The 19,760-nt window shown below is 36.2% G+C and overlaps 1 protein-coding gene across 5 annotated transcripts in view; it reads right to left on the minus strand.

Moving 5' to 3' along the window:
• The window catches only part of LOC104606902 (phototropin-2), a 79,153-nt gene that overhangs the window by 35,412 nt on the left and 23,981 nt on the right, over window positions 1-19,760 (minus strand). For all 5 annotated transcript variants that reach the window (XM_088890254.1, XM_088890253.1, XM_010272326.3 and 2 more), the window contains 10 exons: window positions 19,404-19,614; window positions 18,419-18,489; window positions 17,602-17,708; window positions 17,308-17,357; window positions 16,849-16,953; window positions 15,977-16,036; window positions 14,439-14,528; window positions 10,854-10,930; window positions 6,889-6,973; window positions 823-903 (listed from right to left, as the gene is read on the minus strand). In XM_088890254.1, the coding sequence (XP_088746380.1) occupies window positions 823-903; window positions 6,889-6,973; window positions 10,854-10,930; window positions 14,439-14,528; window positions 15,977-16,036; window positions 16,849-16,953; window positions 17,308-17,357; window positions 17,602-17,708; window positions 18,419-18,489; window positions 19,404-19,614 (937 nt within the window). The remainder of the gene's footprint in view (window positions 1-822; window positions 904-6,888; window positions 6,974-10,853; window positions 10,931-14,438; window positions 14,529-15,976; window positions 16,037-16,848; window positions 16,954-17,307; window positions 17,358-17,601; window positions 17,709-18,418; window positions 18,490-19,403; window positions 19,615-19,760) is intronic.

Raw genomic sequence — 19,760 nt, forward strand, 5'->3', positions numbered from 1 at the left:
TATTCTTGAATTAAGATTTAAGTCTTATAATTTCTTCTTTAAATCTTGGACATCCTTGGTTTATCTTGATTAATTCTTGATCCCTTTCTCAATTTCTTACGCTCTTGTTTGATTTCTAGCATTCATGAAAGAATCTTGATATGTTCTTGGTGTACTGAGTTCCTGAATATTCTTACTTTCAAATACTCAATGCTTGCATTCTTCCTAGCTAAAACCTGTTTTACTACCTTATTCCTTGATTTTTCTTTTATTCCCTTTGGCCTAAAGAATTTTTTCATCCCTAGGATAAACAGAAAAGCCCTAAAGCTTCACTTCACCACCCTAAACATGTGTGAAAGTTATCATATGGTTGATATTCAAGTTCTCTATTAGTTGGGGATGGCTACATAAGCCTCAAATCATCCGTACAGATAATTGACTTGCCAATATGAACATTACCAAGACTTCATAAATCTCAAACCTAGTCCTTAAAAAATCCATTTTCCATCTTGTGCACCATTATGAAAATTTCTAATTAAGAAAATGAGGTAGAAAAAAAAAAGAAAATGCAACTGCTTTTTTATTTGCTCTTTGGTTCAGGCTGTCTAGAATTGTTCATATATGTTCTATGACTTTGTTCAATATGCACATGAAAGTTTCATCTGCAGAATTTTTCTTTTTAGAGTTTCACAGTACAACTGCCTTCCCAAATAACTAAGACTTCTTAAATGTCAGTTGTGTTTTTACATTATCTAAATGCACTAATGTCAACATATCAAGTGGGATCCCTGTCAAATTAACAAAAGAATAAGATCTAGGAGTATAGTAAGAACATAAAAAGACCTGAAAAGAAGCATATAGTGTTGGAAGAAAAGGATGATCCAGTAGCGATACAATTTCCCTTTCAATGCACGCCCTATGGACCTGTACATGATTCATATATTAGGCAAGCTTTAACATTATTAAGCAACTATATTACCTTAGACAAAAAAAAAAGATATAGAAAATGCTGAGCTCCCTCTGCAAACAACATTAAGATTTTATGTAGCATATTGTGGCATGCAAATGCATATCTAACTTAGAGATTATACCAGAGAAGGGAAAAAAAGGAACATCATGATTCATGAAATAACACAATTGCATTCTACATACTAGATTCTAAAAGGCATTAATCAGATCACTATTAACAATCTAGAATACATTTATCAAAATTTCCATACTAGATGAAGGTTTTCAACCTTAGATTAGAGAAGTACTTTCTTACTTTCATCAAAATGTCCATACTAAATGGGCAGCAGCTTACTGTGTCCAGCCTAACTTTGTATTTAAATGAGAGATTTCAAAATACAAGAAAGTACAAAACTGCCCCCAATTAGTAGGCAGTAAGAAATAGGTTACATAGCATAAGCCCATGCCCATTAAGCACTATTAAAGAAAGATATACCAAGAAAGAACATTATAGTCCAGCCCATAAAACTTATGGCCCACAAAACCCCCCCTCAAGCTGAGCATAGATATCTTTTTTTTTGGATAATGAACAGAAATTTATTAATGATAGCATTAAGTACAATAGAAAGGAGGGAGGGGTAAAATTAAGTACAATAGCATTAAACTGAGCATAGATATCTATCATGCCCAGCTTGCACAACAACTCCTTAAATTTGGCAGAAGATAACCTTAAGGAGGAGGATGATGGCATGTGATTCTTTGAAACAATCGAAGTCAAAGATTGTCTTGCTCCAAGAAACTAAGCTGGAGTGGGTTGACGCTGCTACAATTCAAAGTGTTTGGGGGGAGGATCAGGTCAGATGGAAGGCCTTGGCTGCCTCGGGGAGTGCTGGTGGAATTGTGAGCCTTTGGGACCCCATTTTCTGTTCTTTGGTTTCTTGCAGAATTGGTAATTTCTCAATCACCCTGAGGCTGAAACTACAAGATGGAAAACTTATTCAAGTCACAAACGTTTATCGTCCTGTTGACTCTAATTTTCGGGTGGCTTTTGGGCGGAATTATCAGATTTGAGAGACCCTCAGAACTGTCTTGGGTAATTGGGGGTGATTTTAATGCAACTATTTTGGTGGATGAGAAGAATACAAGGGGTAGAAGAACTGGTTCGATGAACATGTTTGCTGACTTCATAAATAGTATGGAATTAATGGACATCCCAATTCAGGGTAATAGATTCACTTGGACCAATAACCAATCTATCCCGGCCCTGGTTAGGCTGGACAGATTCTTGGTTTCTTCAAACTGGGACGAATTCTTTCCTGATTTCAGACAGCTTACCCTTCCTAGACCGATGTCCGACCATAGCCCTATTCAGCTTGTTTGTGGTCTCCATGAGATAGTCAAATCCCTGTTTAGGTTTGAAAATGCTTGGTTTGAGGAGGAAAATCTTATCCCCTTAATCAGCTCTGTGTGGAATGAGTTGCAAGTGGAGGGCTCTAGTTCTTTCGTTATGGCATCAAAATTAAAGGCTGTCAAGGGTAAACTAAAAATTTGGAGTAAGGAAAAGAATATGAAGTGGGTTACTGATAAGAAGGCTTTGTTGAGCACCACTGTTAAGATTGACAGAGCTGAAGAGGCGGGTCCCTTGTCTGAAGATCTGAGACTTAAGAGGTCAATTGCAAAAATCAGGTATGATAAGATGGCAGTCGAGGAAGAGAGGAAGTGAAGACAAAGAGCTAAATCCATTTGGCTTAAAGAGGGGGATAAAAATACAAAGTTCTTTCACAAAATGGCAAATGCTCGTGCTAGATTCTCTTCAATCAGCAAGCTGGTGTGGGAGGACAGGTGTGGTGAGTCTAGTTCTGAAGTTAAATCTGTAGCTACTTCTTTCTATAAGAACCTTTATAAAGAGAAGTGGGTTCAGAGACCTTTTCCCTCCGAGCTCCAATTTAATAAATTAAATGAAGAGCAGAAAATCTGCATAGAGAGACCATTCTCAGAAGAGGAAATTAAGGGTGCAGTAAAGAAGCTAGAAAATGATAAGTCACCGGGTCCTGATGGGTTCTCTAATCTAGTTTACTTAAAATGTTGGGATATTGTGAGGAGTGATTTGATGCAGGTGTTCCAGGCATTTCACACTAATGCCTCTTTTCAGAGAAGTCTGAATGCAACTTTCATCACTCCCATTCCAAAAATTGAGGGGGCTGTCAATATAAAGGACTTCAGGCCCATTAGTCTCTTGCACAGTTTCTACAAAATCATGGCTAAGGTTTTGGCTGAAAGAATGAAGTGTGTATTAGGCAGTGTTATCTCTTGTAACCAAAGTGCTTTTGTCCCGGGTAGATAGATGGTTGACTCTATTCTCATTGCCAATGAACTGCTGGAGTCCAGAAGAAGAGAGGAGACCTCAGGTGTTCTGTGCAAACTGGATATTGAAAAAGCTTATGATCATGTTAACTGGCACTGCTTGGATCTGGTTTTGGAGAAAATGAATTTTGGGCAGCTTTGGAGAAACTGGATCAGAGTTTGTGTTAAGACTCCTAAGTTCTCCATCTTAGTTAACGGGCAATCAACTGGGTTTTTTGGAAGCTCAAGAGGTTTAAGGCAAGGTGACCCTCTCTCTCCCCTACTCTTCATTTGCGTCATGGAAATTTTATCTCTTTAGCAAGAAGGCTGTTGAGAATGGGCTTTGGGAGGGCTTTGCAATTTGCTCCGGGAAAAGAAAAAGTTAATATTCTTCAATTTGCTGATGACACCTTATGCTTTGTTGATGCTTCTCCAAATCAACTAGAGGTGGTGCTTGGAATTTTGAGTTGGTTTGAGGTGGTGTCTGGCCTCAAGGTAAATTTGAGAAAATCTCAGATTATCCCTGTAGGTCTTGTTACAAATCTAGAAGTTTGTGCAGAAGTTATGGCTTGTCAGACTGCCCATCTTCCGGTCAAGTACTTGGGGCTCCCTCTTGGAGCTAAATATACTTCCTCTCAGACTTGAAATCCAGTGGTTGAAAGAATGGAGAAAAATTGGCTTCCCGGAAAGCTAAATACCTTTCTTTCGGGGGGAGAGTGATTTTGATTAAGAGTACTCTTTCTAATCTACCTACTTACTTCCTCTCCCTCTTTCCTATTTCTTCCAAAGTGGCTAACAGATTGGAGCAACTACAGAAAAATTTTCTCTGGAGAGGTTGGGAGGAGGAGAAGAAGGTTCATGTTGTAAACTGGGATCAAGTGTGTCTTCCTAAGGAAGTTGTAGGGTTGGGAATAAGAAAATTGAAGAAATTCAATTCTGCCCTCCTGTGTAAATGGCTTTGGAGATTTGCAAATGAAAGAAATGCTTGGTGGAGAAAGCTGATTGTGGACAAATATGGAGTAGATTGGGGTGATTGGAGATCCAATTCTCCTATTTTAAGAGGGATAAGCTCCATTTGGACAGGTATAATGAAGAACTCTAATTTATTTGAGGAAGGAATCAGTTACAACTTGGGAAATGGGGAAAGAATTAAATTTTGGAAAGACTCTTGGTGTTCTGAAGTGTGTCTGAAAGATGCATTTCCTCTCTTGTATCAAATTTCTGTAAATCAGGATTCCTCGGTGGCTGATAATTTCAATGTGGATGGTAACTCTTTCAGTTGGAACCTAACTTGTAAGAGGCATCTCTTTGACTGGGAAATTGAGGAGTATGCAAATCTGTTGGGCCTGCTCCATAACCAGAGAATTGACCCAAACATGGAGGATGCTTGGAGATAAATGGGAAGCTGATGGCAGGTTCTCTGTAAAGTCTATGTTCAGTAAGTTGATAAGTTCAGGTCAGGGAAACTTTCCGGCTAGGCAGATTTGGAACTCAATCAGTCCTTCTAAAGTGAAGTTTTTGCTCTGGACAATGCCTTTAAATAAATGTCTATCCAAAGTTAATCTAGTGAAACGTGGCATACAAATTCCGGACATGTCATGTGGCTTGTGTGGTGGGGCAATAGAAACTACTGAACATGTGGCCTTACATTGCCCAGTCTCGAATTATATTTGGAGGCATTTTCCACAAGCTTTGGAAATCAGCTGGGTAATGCCAAATTCTGTGAAGGATCTGCTGTTGTGTTGGCAGATTGAGGGTCTCAGCAAGAAAGGTACATTGGTTTGGAAGACTATCCCGGCTGCTGTGCTTTGGACTATCTGGATTGAAAGAAATAACAGAATTTTTCAGTGAAAGCTAAATCTCCAGAGGAAATGGTGCAGAAAGCTGTGGGTAAACTTCTGTCCTGGGTGTTGGCAACAGAGGTGTTTAAAAATCAGAATTCGAGTATGTTGTTTAGATCTCAGAACTGGATGTATTTGTGATTTGTGGTGGCTCTAGGCAGCCTCTAATGGCCTAGGCTCCTTTGTACTGGTTCTTGATTTAATAAAATACCTTACCTTTTCCGAAAAAAAAAAAAAGACATCGGCCAGCTGCTTCCCAAAAGACATGTAAGAAATACATAGGTCTCCAGATACAAGTTTTTCTCTAATAAAATGCCTCTTGGTCTCAATATGTTTGGTCCTATTGTGCTAAACTGGATTATTGGCAATAGTGATAGCTGCTTAATTGTCACAATAAAGCTTCAGGGGACCAAAAATCCCCATTCCTAATTCCTTCAGCAAGATATGAATCCATAAGAAGTCAACCACACCATGGCACATGGCTTATATTCTGCTTCAGCACTGGATCTGCAACAACTATTTGCTTTTTTCTTCTCTATGTAACCAAATTTCCCCCAAAAAATGTAAAATACCTAGTTGCAGATCTCCAGTCCATAGACCATGCAAAAGCATCAGAGTATGCCTCAACTTCTAGTCTACCATGTTTCTTAAACAATTAACCCTTTCCTAGGCAGTTCTTTAGGTATCTAAGAACTTTTTTCAACAACCTTCATGTCTAAGACTCTGGGAGCATGCATAAACTAACTTACAATATGCACAGCATATGCAATATCTAGTCTGGTGAGAGAAAGATAAAGAAGCTTGCCCACTAGTCATCGATATCTCTCCTTATCGTTATATAGCTCATCATCCCCCTCCTGTAACACATGGTTCTGCTCAATAGGAGCATCAGTGGGTCGATTCCCAAGTTTTGCATTTTCTTTCAACAAATCCAAGGCATACTTTCTTTGACATATTTAAATTCCCTCACTTGATCTTGCCACTTCAATTCTAAGAAGGATTTCAGCCTTTGAATCTCCTCTACATCATTCCCAGTCACCACCATGCCATCAACATATACAATTAAAGCAGTAAGACTTTCATTTTTCCTCTTGTAGAATAAATTGTGATCAGCATTACTTTGTTTATATCTGACACTCTTCATCGCATTGCATAGTCTCTCAAACCAAGCTCTAGGAGACTGTTTTAGACCATACGAAGCCCTCTTCAATAGGCATATTTTTCCCTTTATGTCATCTCCTGGAGGAGGGTCCATGTAGTAAATGTCTTCCTAAAGATCTCCATTCAGAAATGTATTATTGACATCAAACACCAGCAGAACTCTCAACCTAAATCCAAATGTTGCTTTGACACCAAGCTGTTGAATGAAAAGCCGGGAAGAAGAAGAAGAAGGAAAGGAGAAGAAAAGAAGAGAAGAAGAGAAGAGTTACAAATGGTGTTTTTGTTACTGTTCATACCAGAAACATTGAATTTATATTTGAGAGGAAAAGTACAAAGATTTCCCTTGGGCACCCAAATACAAAAGAAAGAAAAAACCCCAAGATACCCTTACAACAAATTGCACATTCTCAACCATTACTAATAGTAAATAGCATTATTAATAACTAATTTTAATACTAAGAGTAAATGACAAGAACAGATGCTTTTGTCCTTTTTTGTATAATGCATACAAATTATGCAAGTTATCCAAATCACATGTATAAGAATATCTCTATTAAAACAAATATGTGTGATACATCATGAAGAACTCAATCAGGAAGTTCCATAATATTCAAACCTTGTTGCGGTTCAACATTATAGATTTGTCCATTGCCTTCATAGCATACAATTCTCCAGTGCCAATTAGTTCCACTAAATGAACACTGAAACAACACAGAAATCCACCAAACAATGAGACAGCCAAGTATAAACCTCCAACAAATTTCAAAAGCAATAATGCTAAATAAGTTTATATAATTTCCAGTATGTTTCCTAGAAAACCATACGGGTACATGTGACAAATCGTTTATCCAAATGTTAGTGATGCATTTTCAAGTATTTATAAATGACTCAATGATAATCAACAAAACACATGTGAAATGTTTTTGTTCTACCTTGCCTTCAGGCTTTTGCAACTTAATTTTCCAATCATAATATTACCCACCTAGAATTATTAGTCATTAGTTAGGAAAAACAAATCACAAAAAGAATTAATACTCTTCTAAACCAACTTCCTACTACACATGAAAAGAGTCCAAGGTTAGCTAACTTAATGTCTGACAACTTGTTAGGAGTCAGGTTACTCAGGACTTAATTGTATCGGGGATTGCCCTAGTGTTTGGGTTGCCTCTTGAAGCTTTGAGACCTCTCCTATCAACTGGAGTGGGTGCTACACTTGGCATTTGACCCATCCCCGTGGGGCCCCGCCCTGCCCCGACTGGGGTGGGTTTTTTTACCATTGATTGGGATTTGAGGCGGGTTCAGGGAAACCTGAAACTCTAGAGATTGGGGATGGGGTGGGGGTGGTATTTGCCCACCCCACCCTGACCTCGGCCCCAAACCCGCCCTGACTATATTATATAACATAATATACATATGATATATAAATGTCAATAACTGTTAATATATGTTATATTATATTAAATTACATAAAATAGTTCTAGGTAGGTTTCAAAAAAATAAAAAATTAAATCTGTAAGTATACAAGTATGAATGACCAAGGCAAAGCTTTGCAAATTCGGGGATCCCCGTTCCCCACGGGGACGGGGATGGGGTTAAGATTTCTAGCTCCGCCAGGGTTCAAGGCAGGGATGGGGTGGGGCATTTGAGTTTGGGGTCAAGATGGGGTAGGAAAAACTCGGCCCCACCCCACCCCATTGCCATTCCTAGTGGATGCTTCTATTATGCTTTCTCCATCTCTCCTCTAATTAAGTTCTTTACTAATAAAAATAGATTTAAGAGAGTATTTGAAAGCAAATCTCAGAAATTTAAATTTATTGAGGTGGATTTCTCTCCAGTATTATAGGCTGAGTTAATTGGTAGATCTAAGCTGCTTATGTAAAAACCTACTTCTCATTTTGGGTTTGTATTTTTAATTGCCATAAAATAAGCAATTAAAAAACATCCTAAACCTAGGATGTTAAGGTTGTGTTTGTATAACTTATCCATGGCTTTATCTCCATATGGATGTGAGTTTTGCATCTTATGGATAAAATTAGCTTGAATAGGTAATAATGGTGGGTAAAATAAGTTCTTTAATAAAGTAGGGGATAATCCATCCATTTAAAATTGTAGAAGTTATAAGGGTGGTTCAAGTGGTTTAAAATCATTTACAAGGGTTTGATGGTCATAAAAAAAATTATTTTGCATTGTCTTTAGAGGGCATTATAAATATTTCAGATTTTATTAAATTTTGAAGCCACGCATGCCCTTGCATCTTTGAAACACAAGGATGGATAAGGAGTTCCGATAGGCGGAGAAAAATGAGATCTCAACCCCTTAAAACTTATCCACAAAAACACTTTTTAGCCACCTAAATGGATAAGGAATTGTATTTTACCAAATAATAATCACCCACCTTTTCTCCTTATTCTATCTCAAAAAGGATAAAAGGCCTTATCCTCCAAATGACTTCATTTCTAACCCTATCCTTTCTAGTTTTTCCACCCATCCATCTCAGCATATGCATTTCTGTGCCACACTCATTTTTTGGACACGTTATTTCTTGACTGCCCAACACTCTGCTCCATACAACATAGCTGGCCTTACAACTGTTTTATAGAATTCTCCTTTTAATCTAATTGGTATCTGCCTATTACATAAGATTCTGAATGCAACCCTCCACTTGTCCATCCTGCTCTAATTTCATGGGGGGGTCATTCTCAATCTCTCCCTTGTTATGAATTACCAAGCCAAGGTACCAGAAAAAGTCACCTTAAGTTATCTCTTGGTTTCCAGTCCTAAGTGTAACTTTTTTTTATCAATAACAAAAGACTTAATTAATTAGAAATAAGGATACAAAGGGAGGAGATAACCACTCTCATCTCCCCCAAACAAGAAAAAACAGAGCAGAAAAATTACAGTTGATCCCAAAACATAGTACCCCTATTTACCCCTTGTTTTGCTAACCCATCAGCAAAGGAGTTTGCACATCTCGTAACCCAATTTACTTTAACTTCCATGTCTTTTTTCAGCCACTTGATTCTTTTTCTTTTCATTGCTGTCACCCACAAACCATTTTTGTCTCCCTCCAGCCATTCCACCCTAAGCATAACTTGATTTGCACTCCTATTATATTAAATTAACATATCATTTTTTTATCAGAAACACAAAAGATTTCATTAAATGATTAAAGAGAAAAGGGATACAACAAGAGGTTGTGAATGCCACTAAAAAAATAAAAAATTACAAACACACCCCGCCACCCTATTACAATTGAGCCCAATACATTTGTTGATTGTGAACACCTTGTCTAAACAAACCATCTGCCAGACAACTAGTCAATCTTCTATTTATCAAAAAAAAAAAGATAATTAGTTGATCTTCTTACCCGTCTTATTTGAATGTTCATATCTTTTGAGAACCACTTAAATCATCTAATTCCATTTCTAAAATTGCCACACCACCCCTTACTTTTACTCAGCCACCCCACTACTATCTCCGAAACCCCTTCAATGATCAGCTTTACAATTCGCACTTCCTTAGCTTTTTGCACCCAGAAAACTGCTTCCAAAAGTACGGTCCTTATTGAATCACCTTCTTCAATTGGACCCGAAAACAAAGCACAATATCTCCACCCTCATCCCTTATCACTCCTCCTCCTCCCTCCCCCCCCCCCCCCCCCCAAATTCTTTAAGGTCCAGGATTAACCAGGCTGCTGCCATCAAAATTTAATTTCGTCCACCCACCACTTGGGATGACCAAACCACAAGGACTTTTTGTTTCATAGAAGAAGATTCAGCTTTTTTTTATCAATAACAGAATAATTCATTAAATAGAGAAAAGGATACAAATGGAGGAAGAATCAGCTATTGCCCCCCAATTCCTGAAAAACTCCTCAACTGTAAATTCTGAGAAGAGTTTCAGAGTCTTCACAAGTGCAAACCTTAATGTTATAGACTCAATTAGTGTCTCCTTTCTTCTCTCCATCTCCCAAATATTCTAAAATCTCTTTCTTCCCAAGCTGTCCAGACCACCACCACCTTGTACATCTTCAGAGAATTCTGCCCTTTCTTTGTGTGCTCCCCAAAACAGATCATATATTATGCTCCTACTTATTTTAAAATCTCTTGTTTATAAGCTATTTGTCCATGAACCTTTGCATTTAATCCCTCATTAGTTTAATCAATCATCAGCTAACAACAATCAACAATCCTAAGCAAGTTTCTAGCTGGAAAACTATTTGCAGAGAAAATTTCTTTTTCTATCATTAAAAAGGCTTAGATAAAAAGTAAATTGCAGAAGCAATGATTAAGGGTGCACACCATTAATCATTGTTCAAACAACACATACATTAAAAGATAAAAACACACCATTGTTTTGATTTCTTTGGTAATCAACAGTGGCTTCTTTGTTTTTTCACTAGGGATATCCTATTTTATAAAAAAAAAAAAAAAAAATAGGATATACCCTAATCACTCCCCTGAAGAAAATAAGGGAATTAAAGAACCAATTCATTCAATTGTTGGATAATACCACTAGGAAGTCGAGATAAGTTACAAGGAATCAGAGTCATGTCTATACTAACATAGGAAATTGCATTACCTGCCAGTATCACCACAACCCAGGGGCCTTATGGGCTTGAAATGCTTCAGCCCAATCTGTTCACCATGTGAAATAATCTACCAAGACAAAAGGAGATTAAAAATATAATAGCATTAGTGAATGCATATATAATATGCCAAAAAGTACATAACCAACAAAACTTTAAAACTTCAAATGATAAACAAATATCACTTGAACAAAATTCCAGAAGATTGCAGAACGTCACAAAGCATAAATTAAATAATTTAACTATAGATATACAAAGTACTAAACATGAGAATCCACAATACACTGTGTATGAAGTTTAAAAAAAATGCCAAGACAGATCAGAAAACCCAAACTAAGAGTTTCATGGAATCATGAAACAGAAGCAAGATACCGAGGACTCCACCCAAACTTGTCTAAAAACTAAGTTGCATATATACTGTCCAGTCTTAGAAACCACAGGGTAATAAGCCCTAGCTAAGTGAGGATATCCATGATTTGAGTGCTCATAAAGAATAATAGTAAAGATGAAATCAAAAAAGAAATTCCGAAAACAAAGAAAAGTATGAAATTCTAAAGATAGGACATGCAGGTCAGCAGATGCTCAACCATCTCCAGCATGAATTTTATACATCCAAATGGCATCAAATTTCATTAATAGAAGGATCAAGGAACTATGTCTTAGAACCAATAGCCTTATGGGCTCTTTTTGTTTTACACAAAAAAAATATATATAAGAAGGTTAACAAAAGATAAATTAAATGGAATGAAATGAAACAAAAATGAAGAATTATCAGATAAAAAATGCTTGGTTAATAAAAAATATAAAATTATAAAAAAAAAATCCCATTAGTGCGCCTCACTCACCCATTTTGCAACTCATACTCAAATTTCTTTTATTTGAAGAGAGCTTTTAAGGAAAAAAAAAATTACCCATCATTTAAAAGAAATTTCTAACCTGAAATAGAGAAGAGAAAAAATGTTATACTTTAGAGAAAAAAAGAGAGGGGGAAAAAAAGAAAACCACACACTTGAAAATAACTTCAAACAAACTTTTATTCCATTAGTTCATCTCTAATAGATACCCAAAAAATTAAAAAAAAAAAATCAAATCCCATGTGTGAAGTAGATATAATAGATAGAAAGATAGATATAAGTAGGTAAGTAGGTAGGTAGAGACAGAAATAGAGCAAGGGTTCCACCACCAAAACTAAGGAAACCTGTATCAATATTTTGGGGTTTAGCCACTTTTGGCTTTTTATAGTATGTACCCTTCTCCATTGAACCTATTGTCAGTGAAAAAGAGACTTTAAAAGAAAGCTTCAAGCTATTTAACAGGAAGAGCTCAAGCGAGTTTCCCTCAATGACAGGTATGGTCAGAGTCTCTTAGGGAAATACAAAGTTTAGGGTTGAAGCCTTTGGCAACTCAACCCAACCCAAATCCCACATGTCTTCATATTTTCTATAAATATCATATTAATGTGTATGTCTGTATGTACATATGCCTGTATGTAATAATTTAATTTTAAAAGTAAAGATTTTTTTAGTACAACATAAGTATAGTACTCCTAAAGCACCATAACCTTGTCACCCTATATAGCTAAACTTAATTGGCCAATCCCACCATCCCACGTTTAAGTAGTGTTAACATTTTCTCTAAAAGCAAAAGGAAAAAAAATTTGGCTACCTGAGACCAGTCCAAATCCCAACCTGATCCCAACACAAAGTCATCAAGTTGGATTAGGGCTGCTTACAACCCAACATGACTTGCACCCCTGCTCAGCCAACTAAAGTCTCCTTTTTCAGTGCCTCTGCACTAATATCTTCCCCCAGGAATTGAGCATCTGCTTCACTAGCATTAGCAGAGGCAATTGTCAACTATCGTTTGGAGTCAAAACAGTGGACTTCAGGTAGAACAAGGAAAAGTTGAGGGTATCACTAAAGAGGCTGATGAGGGCTCTCAGTGCTGCAGAGTGCAGAGAGGTAAACACAATAGAAAAAAAATATATTGATAATGGCTTCAAAAAAAAAACAATGGAAAAGGTTGAATTTATACCAGACATGAGCTTGGATCATGAAAAAGAGGATGGAAGGGTCTACAGGGCTAACCCAATTGCAAAGGAGGACGACAGGGACTTGGAAAAGACCTGTGAGGCCAGCGAAGATCAGCGGTGGCAGAGAAAGGTTCAGTGGAGATGGCTGTGGTTTCAGATAAAGAGGTTTAGGTGGACTTCTCTTGGGCTGAACAGTTTGCCAACTCTGTTTTCAATAGGGCTGTCAATGGGTTGGTTCTGCCCAATTGCCCAAACCGAACTGAACCAATTTTGTCGGTTCTGGTTCTATGATTTTGTCCCAATTAACAATTGGATCATTCCAGTTCCTGCCTGTCCCAATCCGATTCAGATCCAGAACCAACTGACTATTAACCAGGATGGTTCTGGGTCTACGATTTTGTTCTGGTTAATAATTGCTTCCGAATGGGATCACCCTGTACCAACCAGACCTGTCCCATTGACAGCCCTAGTTTTCAGAGAAATGGAAATAGAAGAGAAGAAAATCTCATGAGGTGGAAGTATCAACAAAGCCATCCAATGAAAGTTGATTTAGGGTTAAGGATGTTATCATGTTAATAGATAAGGAAGAGTTATTTCACTAGGACATAGTGGAGCCTAAGAAAAAATTGGGGCTTTCAAGCAGATATTGTGGGTGGGAATTCAGGTGGAAGAGATCAGTGCTAGTTTGGTTGCTGTTTGTGTTGCAGTTGGGAGTGGTTGGGTCTGAGAAATTTTCTTCTTGTGCTCTTCTTCTGTGTGGATTTCTATTGATGAGTTTAGTGGAGAACATCATATTTTGGTTTGGGGGTGGGACATTTTTATTTCTCTATTCTTGTCTTGTGGATTTTTTTTGTCACTCGAGCCACATTGCTATCTTTCTCTTTTATTCTTTATTTACTTTTTTCAATAAATTTTTATTTAATATCAAACATATTGTCCATTGTCCAGTTAGTTTAATTCAACAGTTCAAACAAATGAAAAATAGATAGTTGAATAAGTGGAGTATATTTCTAGCATCTTAAAATGAGCATGGGAATCATAATTGTGTCCATCTTATCAAAAAAGATCATAATTGTCTCCCCAAAAGGTGAAATATTAGTCTTATTCCACCTCTAACCGAATTCAAGTTCAGTCTCCACCAAAAATTACACGGTTGAAGCGCTTGTTTTCTTTTATTAGCAGATGAAATCCTTGTTTCCAGCATGCAAGACTCAATTTGGATATAATATTTTTGTAGAAATCAACAATTTACTGAAAGATAAACCTACCCTGCATCCACTCAATCATTGAGCAGGAGAAGGTTTTACATTTATTACCCGCCATGCACTTATAAATCAGTAAGGTTGACTTAATATGAAATTAGTTGTTCAGACTTCACATATTCTAAAGACCAGGATTAGTTTAAGAGAAACCTTAAAGAAATGAGCATGACACTTCTGCATGAATAAAGTCCTACAAATATTAACATAGATAATACATATTTGAAAAAGGATCCAAAAATGGATCAACAGGTAAAATCATGAGCAATTACTTCATAAATAAGTACCTTTTGAATTGCTAACCAAGAAGGACTATGCTTTTTGTGAGGCCTTGGGAAGACAGGTTGAGAATGGATTGCCCACAAATCTTCTGGTCTCTAAAAGATTTCAAAAATAGCATAAGCTACATTTCAATATAGGGAATAGAAGATGAAAAAGTAACCAGGTGGTGAATACAGAAAATAAAATAATTGCTTATACTAAGGAAATAAGAAAATGTACAAAAATGAGTAATAGTAGAGGTAAAATGCAAAGCCAAGAAGAATGCTATGAATCCACTGGAAATATTATCCGGAGCATTTCAAAAACCATTAGAAATAAATATTACCACAGCCATCTGTGTGGAAGCCAGAAGATGTGCATGACCCTACCTATCTCTGTCATACATAAAGTTCTGAAAATTTACAGCACATTATGAAGCCATGAATCTAAAGATAAGTTACATTTAAAGTATAAAAAAGCCCACTGCCAAGTTTTCATCACTATGACAGAAGCAAGAAAGAATAGAAGAAAGTCACTATGGCTGGCTTTGGTTCACGGAATTGAGGTGGATTTGGAAGAACTTGCCCCAATTCCAAGTTCAAAATTTTGGCACAGACACCTTACAGTGGATTTGTAAATTCCATTTGAATTTGAGGAGTTAGGTACTAGCCTAAAAATACAAGCCACCAATGTTTAAGGGAGAACACAACACATGTTTTCTCCAGTTCCAACTTCCAAGTCTTTGGAATTGAAACACAGGCCACCAGATCCAGAGATGAAGACCTTCAACATCTTCCACACTTTCATTACCTTCATTATAGGCACCAGATGCAATCTAGAGACTGAACCTTCATCAGACGTCTTCCCCTCCCCCTTAGCTTCAAATTCTATTCCTTTTGCCCAGCTTTTCTTCTTGGAATCTCAATGTGTCACTCTTCTTTGTTTCTGGCAACCTTCACTCTATCTCAAACCTTGAACCCTACAACTAATGAGCATCAAATTCATTCATCAAGTTCTGACCTACTGTGCAGTAACAACTAAAAACCATCCAACCTATTTTCCAATGACTGGCACAAAGATGGACAAACACTCAAACATATTCAAAACTTTCACCTAAAATTTCTGGAATGGACAAGTTAGAATGGTTATCTAACACCAAGAACCATTTATTGTTCTTCCTCTCCTGCAAAATAGAGAACAAACTAGAAACAGATGGAGTTTATGACATATTTGGTATTCTTATTCTAATTCTTGGAAAATCTGTGTCTCATCCAAACACATAGAGTTCTGATTTTGGTAATTCTAATTTTATGAAGAGTAATTATATATCAGAGAGGCCTTATGTGTTTATTCATATTGTAATTCGCTATGGGCAATTCAGTATCACCTTTTGTCTTATTAGTTATACAAATTAATTTCTAAAAGGCTTCTTCGATAGGATCACCAAACACTAGAAAGGGAGCCTGTAAACTCAAAATTATTATGAACTATTCCAAGCAGTGACATATGACATCTTTGATTTCTTTGACCAAATGCATCATGGTTCTAGAAAGGTGTACCTTACCAAGTTGGCATCAGGAAGCTCTCGGACAGCTTCATCAACATTTTCTGCAGTAGCTTTGACCTGTAAAACATAAGCAAATACTCAAGTTATCAACATATGCAAACCACATCATCCAGGTTAAATTCCAATGGTTTTTGTGCAAAATAGTTCAAGGATGAAGAAGAAAAAACAGACAAGAGAATATCCTAAATTATTTCAAACAAGTTCAAATTTCACATCTAGGTCATGCAGGCCAAGAAGAGTTAGACCAGCCCCAGAATGACTTTCATCCACTTGTTCTGGATCACTTGATCAGTATAAAGATCAAGGAGTCTATTAGTGGATTCCAAAATATTGGGCCAATCAGATGGAGCAAATAACCTCTTATGTATAGCTTCCCAAGCTAGTATTGGAAATTAGCAAGCTGCTCAAATCTGGATCAAAGATCAAAATTGTGATACTTGACTGCATATTTTAGAGGGTGCCTATTTTTTATAATAAAAAGTTAAAAAAAGAAAGTTTATTAAATGCTCCATCTGTTTCTCAATAAAATAGAAATAATTTTTTTCAGACTGAAAATTTTTCAGCTATTTAAATGGCAAGGAAAACAATATTTTCATCGTAAAAGTGATTAAAATATAGATCAAATATTTCAGATGCATATGAGATCTCTATTACCACATGATTACAGTCAACCATTTGAACTGAGCAAGGTATGGACTGCACGATATGGAAGCCTTGGGCTAGATCTATGGACTGATCAGGTATCGCATTAACCCTCAATCTATGGACTGAGGCCTGAAAACCCACTCCAATATGCCAAAAAGTGAAGGGTACCCCCCAAGAAATAAAATTGAATATACTAAATAAATCATCAAGGTGAAAGGGCATACCAACTTAGCACTTTGCAGCTCTGTCTTCTCTGACAGACGGTTTCGAAGGGGTTCCACATGATCACTTCCATCTAGTTGCACGCCAATGAAGTATTGAAGTTCACCCTAACAAAGTAATGGACCATTCAGATAATTTCCAATAAGGATTGCAGAAACAGTAAACTGAGACTCTATCTATCTATCTATATATATATATATATATATATATATATATATATATATATATATATATTACAAGTAGTAAGAAGTGGAAGAGGCTAGAAGAGCTAGGGGTAGACCAAAAAGGACATGGGTAGAAGTAGTAAGAAGTGATTTAAGCACTAATAATTTAACAGTGGATATGGCTTTAAATAGAACAGCTTGGTGAAACAGGATTCATGTAGCCAACCCCATATAGTTGGGATAAGGCATGGATGGTAGAGAGAGAGAGAGAGAGAGAGAGAGAGAAATTGAGGATACCTTCTGGTCACGCATAGGTTGCAAATGGAATAAGTTCCAAAATTTCTTCCCTGCAAATCCAGATTTCATAAAGTCAACCACGTCAAAGATTGAATGTAAAAACTAGTATTCTCAAACTAATGAACCAATTTACTCTCAAGGCAATCAAGCATATTCTCACATATCCAAAAATTATGCATGGAAACATTTTTATTTTAATTCATTTAGAAAATCGGACACAAATCCACAATGACATGATATATAATCTGTTTATATATTTTATAGACTGAAAGCTCCTTGAAATTGTCAACTTACCACTCTTGGTGTAGTTTATTAACTGCACTGTGATTTCTCTCTGCTCTCTGATAGCATCTCTTATTTTTGACACAGTTCCTTGATCAGTTTCAGGTCCTTGAAGAAATCTATACAACCCAATGAAGCTCAGTAGCAAAATATTATATGACAGGAGCAACATATATAAAAGCAAAAATAGAAACAAGGCACAAAATGCAAACAGTTTATTACAATTCCGAAAGGATACCATGATGCCAGATCAGATTGGAGATAATCAGACTGATTTTTTAGGTGTTTTTCAGTCCCAAAAGACCATAGCCATTAAAGTACATAATGAAATATCCTTAATTCAATATGTAGTTGTATATCAATAACTCAATACCCCACACGCAAATATGTGTATTATGTATATCTATATATGGGAGAGAAGAAATGCAAAAATGATCAAGTACTTCTTAAGAACTTTGTAATTAAACATGTATGTGTTGGTATACATGCAATTGCCATCTTATATAATAGTTCAGAATAATATACACAATAAACATGTATATAAGTATATGTATATATAGGTTTCTGTATCACAAATGTGTATGCCTCTTCGTATATCTCTGTAACAATAATTCAATATGTCATTAAATATATATATATATATATATATGTGTGTGTGTGTGTGTGTGTGTGTGTTTGTGTTTGTGAAAGAGAGTGATATGCAAAAATAAATGAATATCCCGTAAGAAATTTGTAATTAAAAGACTTTGTTTGCCCTTCCCACACTCAACCAGCATCTACCTTTCTATATAGACATTTATTGAAAGGAATAAAGAATATAACACCATACCGGCAGTTTCTTCCTAAAATTTCCTCTCGAGTATACTCCGTCAATTCAAGAAAGCTATCAGACGCAAATATCTGTGTGTAAAAATATTGGGGTCAAATCATGAATATGTAGAACCTCTCATGGTTTTTTATCAGTAAATGGTAAGTAATAATATACATAAATTATTTATGGACAGACCAGCATCAGCACCTGAAGTACATAGGGAGTTAATAACAACAAAGGAAAATAGTGTAGTTGAAGCATTTTTATGTGTGCAAGTTTGCATCTGGGTCCACGTACTTATTTGTGTACCCACTTTTATAAGTAATGGAAACTAAATCACTAATTTAATATATATATATATATATAGGCATGAAAATTAATATAAAAAAATTCCTATGTACAGTAATCTTTATTTCACATCACTTCTAGGTAAGGAGTCCTCTGCAATATCCTCACTCAGCCTATGACAGTTGTGATTTATGAAGTGAAATGATGAATTTTTTATTGGAAGAAGTTGTTATCTATGCATAAGACTTTCTCTATAACTTCAGCAACTTTTACACGTGTATGCATTTTGATAATGCAATATCAAGGCTATTATCTCACCTGAGAACAAATGGAAAACAACCCTTGAAGAAATTAAGTGAGAATTGAATTTTTTATGTAAAACAAGCAATCAAAGAACTCTTATGATACCTAGTTATCTGTATAAGGGTGCTGTATCATGTCAGACACTTTAATTTTTTTTAGTGTAAAATTCCATATTCAATATAGTATCCAGCCATATCCAGGTAACATAGGAGAACTTTATGATTGAAAGTAGGAACAAATGGCATGATTTTCAAGTAGTAAATTAGGCTGTGTTTGGTTTGAAAGAAAAGGTAGGGAAAGGCAAGGAAAAATGTACCAGGTCTCCCTACCTTTTCTTTCAAACCTAACACAGCCTTAGAGTACAGTGTAGACATGAAAAAGCTACCCAAATGTTGTTTGAAGTCAGTCTTACAATTGGATTATCAGGAAGTCTAGGATCTGTTATCACAAAATTTTTTTCAATGCGTTCCAATGTCGTTGCTAAATCAATTCCTTGGCGTATATCCCTTTCTCTTTCAACACGGTCCCAGCTGTCAGAGTGTTTTACATCTTTGGTCATCAAAACCTCTGGCTCAATACTGGGCTGAGGTTTTTCTGCAGAACTTTGTGACCTGCCTCTGAACCTGTAAATAATGATCAACAATTTCTATAGAATCATCTAAAACACACTAGATGAACAACATAAATTGAGAAGTAAAAAGAAACAAAAATTAAAATAAAAAACAAAGGCATCAACTTAAATGATTGGCATTTTAAGTCATAAACTCTT

The sequence above is a fragment of the Nelumbo nucifera genome, chromosome 6 (genome assembly GCF_055504915.1).
Source record: "Nelumbo nucifera cultivar China Antique chromosome 6, China Antique-T2T, whole genome shotgun sequence".
NCBI classification, from domain to species: domain Eukaryota; kingdom Viridiplantae; phylum Streptophyta; class Magnoliopsida; order Proteales; family Nelumbonaceae; genus Nelumbo; species Nelumbo nucifera.